Source organism: Oncorhynchus nerka, unplaced genomic scaffold, assembly GCF_034236695.1.
Source record: "Oncorhynchus nerka isolate Pitt River unplaced genomic scaffold, Oner_Uvic_2.0 unplaced_scaffold_1560, whole genome shotgun sequence".
NCBI lineage: Eukaryota > Metazoa > Chordata > Actinopteri > Salmoniformes > Salmonidae > Oncorhynchus > Oncorhynchus nerka.
Window position 1 is genome coordinate 1 of NW_027039759.1, and position 8,134 is coordinate 8,134.

The window sequence follows — 8,134 nt, forward strand, 5'->3', positions numbered from 1 at the left end:
GAGTCTGCCCTTAGCGTTCTGGGAACCTGGTCTGTAGGACAGTGCGTCTGCCTTAGCGTTCTGGGAACCTGGTCTGTAGGACAGTGCGTCTGCCTTAGCGTTCTGGGAACCTGGTCTGTAGGACAGTGCGTCTGCCTTAGAGTTCTGGGAACCTGGTCTGTAGGACAGTGCGTCTGCCTTAGCGTTATGGGAACCTGGTCTGTAGGACGGTGAAAACAAAAAGGGTAAAAACAACATGGCCCACCTTGCCTGGCGAGGTTCAGTCTCCACCTTGCCTGTCGCGGGTTCAGTCTCCACCTTGCCTGGCGAGGGTTCAGTCTCCACCTTGCCTGGCGAGGCTTCAGTCTCCACCTTGCCTGGCGAGGGTTCAGTCTCCACCTTGCCTGGCGAGGGTTCAGTCTCCACCTTGCCTGGCGAGGGTTCAGTCTCCACCTTGCCTTGCGAGGGTTCAGTCTCCACCTTCTTCGAAAAGAAAGCACAGGGCGGAGCTTTAGTGGCGTACCCGAGCACTGAGGAGCACGGCTCCTATCCCAGATCCGGATGAGCCAGCAGGGGAGCCGAGGTAAACAGAGCCCTCAGGTGACCAAAAGCCCTGTCCGCCTCAGCCGTCCACTGCAGTCACACCGGTCCCCCCTTCAGCAGTGAGGTAATGGGAGTCGCTACCTGACCAAAGCCCCGGATAAACCTCCGGTAGTAGTTGGCTACCTGACCAAAGCCCTGGATAAACCTCCGGTAGTAGTTGGCTACCTGACCAAAGCCCTGGATAAACCTCCGGTAGTAGTTGGCTACCTGACCAAAGCCCTGGATAAACCTCCGGTAGTAGTTGGCTACCTGACCAAAGCCCTGGATAAACCTCCGGTAGTAGTTGGCTACCTGACCAAAGCCCTGGATAAACCTCCGGTAGTAGTTGGCTACCTGACCAAAGCCCAAGATCCATGTTGAGGTGAGACACGTCTGATTGGACTAGATCCATGTTGAGGTGAGACGCGTCTGATTGGACTAGATCCATGTTGAGGTGAGACACGTCTGATTGGACTAGATCCATGTTGAGGTGAGGCACGTCTGATTGGACTAGATCCATGTTGAGGTGAGGCACGTCTGATTGGACTAGATCCATGTTGAGTGAGGCCATTCCATGTCTTTATTGGTTTGTGAGAGAAGGCAGTTTGGGAGAAGGTGGTGGACCGTTTGAGGAGTCTATAGTTCCCCTGGTGGAGGTTCTTGGAACACTGATATTTAAGTCTGAGGTTGATGAAAACAAATTTGGTGCTGAAATGTTGTGTGTTATCTTGAATACCATGCAGATGTTGGAGTACAGAATGAAATGGAGAGGAGAGGAGAGGGGGAGTAGAGGAGAGGAGAGGGGGAGGAGAGGAGAAGTGGGGGGAGTAGAGGAGAGGAGAAGAGGGAGGAGAAGAGAAGAGAGAGAGAGGAGAGGAGAAGAGAGGAGAGAGGGGTGACGAGGAAAGGGGGAGAAGAGGAGAGGGGGAGATAAGGGGGGATAGGGGCAGAATAGGGAGAAGAGAGGGGGAGAAGAGAAGGGGGAGAAGGAGAGGGGGAGAAGAGAGGGAGAGGGGTGAGGGAGAGGAGAGGGGGAGAAGAGAACAGAGGGAGAGAAGAGGAGGAGAGGGAGAAGGGGAGAAGAGGAGGGGGATAAGAGAAGAGGGGAGAAGAGAGAGGGGGAGAAGAGGGAGGAGAGGGGAGAAGAGGAGAGAGGGGGAGAAGAGGAGATGAGAGGGGGAAGAGGGAGGAGAAGAGGAGAGGGGAGAAGAGAAGAGGAGAGGAGGGGGAGAAGAGGAGAGGAGAGGGGGAGAGGAGAGGAGAGGGGGAGAAGAGAAGAGGAGAGAGGAGAGAAGAGGAGAGGAGAGGGGGAGAAGAGAGAGGAGAAGAGGAGAAGGGAGGAGAAGAGGAGAGGGGGAGAAGAGAGAAGAGAGGGGGAGAAGAGGAGAAGAGAGGGAGGAGAGAAGAGGAGGAGAAGAGGATAGGAGAGGGGGAGGGGGAGAAGAGGTGGAGAAGAGAGAGAGAAGGAGGGGAGAAGAGAGGGGGAGAAGAGGAGAGGAGAGATGAGAAGAGAGGGGGAGAAGAGGAGAGGAGAGGGGGGGAGAAGAGGAGAAGGGAGAAGAGAACAGAGGTGAGAAGGGGAGAAGAGGTGGGAGAAGGGAGGAGAAGAGGGAGAAGAGGAGGGGGAGGGGGAAGAGAGGTGGAGAAGAGAAGAGGAGAGGGGGAGAAGAGGAGAGGGAGAGGGGGAGAAGAGAAGGGGAGAAGAGTGGAAGAGAGAGAAGAGGAGAGGGGGAGGGGAGAAGAGAGGTGGAGAAGAGGAGAGGAGAGGGGGAGAAAGGAGAGGGGGAGAAGAGCAGAGGGGAGAGAAGGGGAGAAGGGAGGGGTAGATTGGGGAGAAGAGGAGAAGAGAGGGGGAGAAGAGGAGGGGAGTTGAGGAGAAGAGAGGTGGTAAAACAGAGAGGAGAGGGGAGAAGAGGAGAGGGGGAGAAGATGAAGAGAAAGAAAAGAGAAAGAGGTGGGAGGAGAGAAGAGGAGGGGAGGGAGGGAGAGGAGAGGAGAGGAAGAGGAGAAGGGAGATGAGAGGGGGAGAGGAGAGGTGGGAGGAGAAGAGGAGAAAGAGGGAGAAGAGGTGGGAGGAGAGTGGAGAGAGGAGAGGAGAGAGAGGGAGAGGAAAGAGGAGAGGAGGGAGAAGATGAGAAGAGGGGGAGAAGAGGGGTGGGAGAAGAGAAGGGGAGAGGAGGAGGGGGAGAATGGAGAGGGGAGAGAGAGATGGGGAGAAGAGAAGGAGAAGAGAGGAGAGGAGGGGAGGAGAGGGGAGAGAGGAGAGAGATGGAGGAAGAGGAGAGAGGAGAGGAGAGGAGAGGAGAGGGGGAGAAGAGGAGAGGAGAGGAGGAGAGGGGGAGAGGGAGAAGAGGAGAAGAGAGGGAGAGAAGAGGAGGGAGAGGGGGAGAGGGGAGGAGAAGAGAAGAGAGAGGAGAAGAATAGAGGAGGGAGGAGAGGAGAAGAGGAGGGAGAAGAGAAGAGAAGAGGAGAGGGGGAGAAGAGGAGAGGAGAGGGGAGGAGAGGAAGGAGAAGAGAAGAGGAGGAGAAGAGAGAAGAGGAGGGGAGAAGGAGAGAAGAGAGGGGAGAAGAGAGAGAGAGGAGAGGGAGAGAGGGGGAGAGGAGAGGAGAGGGAGGAGAAAGGAGGGGAGGAGAGGAGAAGAGAGGAGAGAAGAGGAGGGAGAGGGGGAGAAGAGGAGAGGGGGAGGAGAGAAGAGGGGGAGAAGAGAAGAGGAGAGGAAGAGAAGAGAAGAGAGGGGGAAGAGTGGAAGAGGGGGAGAAGAGGGGAGAGAAGAGAGGGGAGGAAGAGGAGAGAGGGGAGAGGAGGAGAAGAGAGGAGAGAGAGGAGAAGAGAGGGTTGAAGAGGAGAGGAGAGGGGAGGAGAAGAGAGAGAGGGAGAGAGAGGGGGGAGAGGAGAGGGGAGAAGGAGAGGAGAGGAGAGGAGGGAGAAGAGAGGAGAAGAAGGAGAGGAGAAGAGAAGAGGAGGAGGAGAGGAGAGGAGAGGGGAGAAGAGAAGAGGGGAGGAGGAGATGGAGGAGAAGGGGAGAAGAGGAGAAGAGAGGAGGAGAAGAGGAGAGGGGGAGAGGAAGAGGAGAGGGAGAGAGGAGATGAGAGGAGAGGAGAGGGGGAGAAGAGGAGAGGAGAGGATAGGTAGGAGAAGAGAAGAAGAGAGGAGAGGGGAGGAGATGAGATGGGGGGAGAAGAGGAGAGGAGAGGGGGAGGAGGAGGGGGAGGAGAGGAGAGGGGAGGAGAGGGAAGAGGAGGAGAGGGAGAGGGGAGGAAGAGGAGAGGGGTTGAAGAGAGAGAGGAGGGAGAAGAGGAGAGGAGGAGAGGAGAAGGGGAGGAGAGAGGAGAAAAGAGGGGTTGAGAGGAGAGAGAGAGGGGTGAAGAGGAGAGGAGGGGGAGAAGAGTAGAGGTGGAGGAGAGAGGATAGGAGAGGAGAGAGGGGGAGTTCATTAACTCAATTCTATTGACAATGTTTGTCTATGGAGATTGCATGGCTGAGTGTTTGATTTTATACATTTGTCAGGAAGGGGTGTGGCTGAAATAGAATCCACTAATTTGAAGGGGTGTCCACATACTTTTGTATATATAGTGTATGTACACGTTGTTGCACCATACCAACGATAAGCCTGTCTTCCCCATCACATCATGAAAGGTCATGTTGATGTTCATTTAACCTCTGTCTCTCTCTTCCTCTGACTCCTCCCTTTCTCCTCTGTCTCTGTCTCTCTCTTTCTCCTCTGTCTCTCTCTTTCTCCTCAGATCTCCAGGCTCAAAGCGTCAGTCCACCAGGTAGGTAGAGTATAAATCTACAGTGATTATAGCAGTTCAATATTAGTCAACTTTATTATCCCACATGGAGAAATTCATGTGTCCATACAAACCATTCTAAAACCCAATAACAAGTAGTGTTTTATGGAACTACTAATACTTGTCAACCACAAAGCATCACTGCTGTTAGAATAACAGAATCACTGTCATCATCTGTCCTCACCACTGTGTTTTCCTCTCTGCTGTTTACAGCTGAATACTCAGTCAGACTGGTGGATGGGACCACTTCCTGTTCTGGGACAGTGGAAGTCTTCTACAGAGGAGAGTGGACAGGTCTATGTACTAGGTGGTGGGACATGATGAGAGAGACCAAGGTTGTGTGTAGAGAGCTGAACTGTGGGAATGTTGTAGCTGAATCTAGAGGACCTCTGATTGAAGATGGAAGAAGAGGAGTCAGACTATTTGGTTGTATGGAGATGAGTCTTCTATTAGACAGTGTGACATCATAGGAGGAAGAGCTGGTTTCTGTGATGGTAGATATTATCATCATGTGATCTGTTCAGGTAAGAGACTGGTCATATTGAGAGATTTATTTATACATTATACAATATTACCATGTATCATGTTTTATGTGTTTTTATTTCATTTAAATAGAGGGAGAGATGTCAGATGTATTTAAACATTATATTTGTGTTTGTCATATTGGTTTATGGGAGATGTTCATGGGCAGATCATTGTAGATCAGATGGTACTGAAGTGAAGCTGCCTGATGGATGTCCAGCTGTTTATTTTCTATAAAGTGAAGTGAACTTATTCCTGTCTCCTGCCTACATTATTCCCAACCCGATCCTGAGTGACTAAGAACCCATTTCTACCTCTTACAGTATCAAACATAGCAAACTACAATCTTTTATCCAACATATTTGTGTTTAGTCCTTGACAGTGTCATCAACAAAACTGATTGAATGTTCAACCAACTCTTTTTCTCCAGAGTCTGTGCGGCTTGTGGATGGAGCTGGTCTCTGCTCTGGGAGAGTGGAGGTGAAGTCCAATCAGTCCTGGGCCTCAGTGTGTGAAGCTGACTTTGACCGGCAGGATGCAGAGGTAGTCTGTGGGGAGCTTGGCTGTGGGGCTCCTGCAGCTCTACAGGGGGGGCTCTATGGAGGAGGTGAGGGTCAGACCTGGGATAAAGAGTTCCAGTGTAAAGGCAAAGAGTCCCTTCTCCTGGACTGTGACACCTCAGACAGAAAACACAACACCTGCCTACCTGGTAATGCTGTTGGACTCACCTGCTCAGGTAAGAAACAGTTTGCCACTCAATCAACATTGTTTCTCACCTGGAGTGAAGAATATGAGAGACAATATAGGTGTGTTTTAGTGAGAAAATAGTAAGATTACTGTCTCTCTCTTTTCTTTTCTCAGAGCCTGATGATGTGAGGCTGGTGGGAGGAGACAGTCGCTGTGCTGGTGGAGTGGAGCGGTACGACCAGGGAGAGTGGAGGATTGTGGGAACTCTCTCTGACGTGATGTCTATAGCTGCAGTCGTGTGTAGACAGCTGGGTTGTGGGTCCACTGTTTCAGAACTACCTGGAAACACCACTAGAGGGGTTGAAGTTTTCTGTTCTGGGTCTGAGTCTTCACTGAGGGAGTGTTGGAGAAGTTATGATCTCCTTCCTGGACTCACAGTGATCTGCTCAGGTAATAAAAATATATTATTGTTATATTTAACTGATTTACTTCATTCATACAACTTCCTCTGCACATCTCATGATGACTGTTTAACTTATCAGTCTGCTTTACTAAATAGATCACTCAGTCAAGTAGGAATCAAATACAACTTAAATATCCCAGAATGCTTTTGTGTTTGAGTGTTTTATCTCAGTGAACGTCTCTACTCACTACCACTGTCACATGTCATGTTATCTAAATGGGGAAAGTAGTTGAGGAGCTACGTTTTCTTTTTCTCTCCTCTTGTTCCAGATGTCCTGCTTCAGCCTGATATCAACATATGTTGTCATGTTGCCCTGTGAGGGAGGGTGGCTGGCACTGTTACATGCTGATGTTATTGTCATATCTATAGGAAACTAGTTGAATAGGTATTTAATGTTCTCTTTTATTGTTACAGATCTCCTGGTCCAGCCTGATATCTTCCTGACTGACTCAATGGGAGGGGTCTCCAGGGGCCACCAGGGGCCCGAGGTGTTCAGGGGCTACAGCTTCACCATCACCTGCTCCACTCAGCCACAGTACCCAGGAGGCTCCTTCCTCCTCACGTTCACCGGCTCCAACAGAACCCAGATCCAGCCAGCTCTCAATCACTCTGCTGCCTTCCTCTTCCCTGCTGCAGATGACTCCCACCAAGGGAACTACAGCTGTGTTTTTGACAATTATGTTTTCTCTCATAACTTCTCCTCTGAGAGTGAGCTCCTCTCCCTCACCATCACAGGTAACTGAACATGAACCAGACTTATAACTTTGTCATTGACAGATTTCCCACAGATCTATGTGATGATGATCAGTCCCCTCATCAAAGGTGTTTCTGTTTGCAGCCTCTCCTCTGCCAGCCTTCATCATCAGACACGTTGTAGTGCTGCTGATCCTACTGACAACCATCACCACCTCCTACCTGTACTACAAGGTAAAGACATTTACTCAGATGTTACAAGACATTTAAACTAGAGGAAGAGGGGGAGGGAGAGAGGGAAGGAGAGAGAATGGAGATACCAGAGAGTAAATGTCTGACTGTTGGTGCTGTGCCTCCCTAGCCCACCAGGAGGCAGAAGAGAGTGAACAGGGTGAGCAGCATGGCTCTTTATGTCAATGCCATGGAGATGGTCTCTCTGAGCTCCAGAGCTGAAGCTGGACCGGGAGAGGAGAGAGCAGCCCAGGGGACGGAGTAGGAGTAGAATGAATCTGACCCTACATGCTGATCTTAGGTCAGTTTTGTGTTTTAAATCGATGGTCAACAGTGGACTGGTGTTTAAAATGTGGTGATAAACCTGAAGTGATTCTAATTTTAATAACACGTTCAGAATTAGTTTATCTTTCTAGAACTTTGGAAGAAATCTAAAAGTAGTGACTGCAACCACCATTATTCATTTAGTTTGGTTTTTACCACCAGAGAAACATGGGGTTTGGGTAACATGGGGTTTTTGGGTACCATGGGGTTTTGGGTAACATGGGGTTTGGGTAACATGGGGTTTGGGTAACTTGGAGTTTTGGGTAACATGGGATTTTGGGTAACATGGAGTTTGGTTAACATGGGGTTTTGGTAACTTGGAGTTTTGGGTAACATGGGGTTTTGGGTAACATGGGGTTTGGGTAACATGGGGTTTGGGGTAACATGGGGTTTGGGGTAACATGGGGTTTGTTAATATGGAGTTTGGGGTAACATGGGGTTTTGGGTAACATGGGGTTTTTGGGGTTTTGGGTAACATGGAGTTTGGGGTAACATGGGGTTTGGGTAACATGGGGTTTTTGGGGTTTGGGGTAACATGGGATTTTGGGTAACATGGGGTTTTTAACAAGGAGTTTGGTAACATGGGGTTTTTAACATGGGGATTTGGGTAACATGGGGTTTGGGTAACATGGAGTTTGGTAACATGGGGTTTTGGGTATCATGGGGTTTTGGGTAACATTGGGGTTTGGGTAACATGGGGATTTGGGTAACATGGTGTTTTTAACATGGAGTTTGGTAACATGGGGTTTTGGTAACATGGGGATTTTAACATGGGGTTTTGGTAACATGGGGTTTGGGTCATGGGATTTTGGGTAACATGGGGTTTTGGATAACATCTGTGGGTATATGGGGTTTTGGGTA

General features: G+C 50.2%; 1 protein-coding gene across 1 annotated transcript; it reads left to right on the forward strand.

Moving 5' to 3' along the window:
- Positions 1–4,752: 4,752 nt before the first annotated feature.
- On the forward strand, positions 4,753–7,643 carry LOC115121908 (scavenger receptor cysteine-rich type 1 protein M160-like; the record flags this gene model as incomplete). Its single annotated transcript, XM_065015273.1, has 6 exons — positions 4,753–4,877; positions 5,306–5,611; positions 5,737–6,012; positions 6,440–6,760; positions 6,864–6,952; positions 7,080–7,643. Coding segments are annotated over 6 exons (1,252 nt in total), but the record flags the coding sequence as incomplete, so codon positions are not given.
- Between the last annotated feature and the right edge of the window lie 491 nt (positions 7,644–8,134).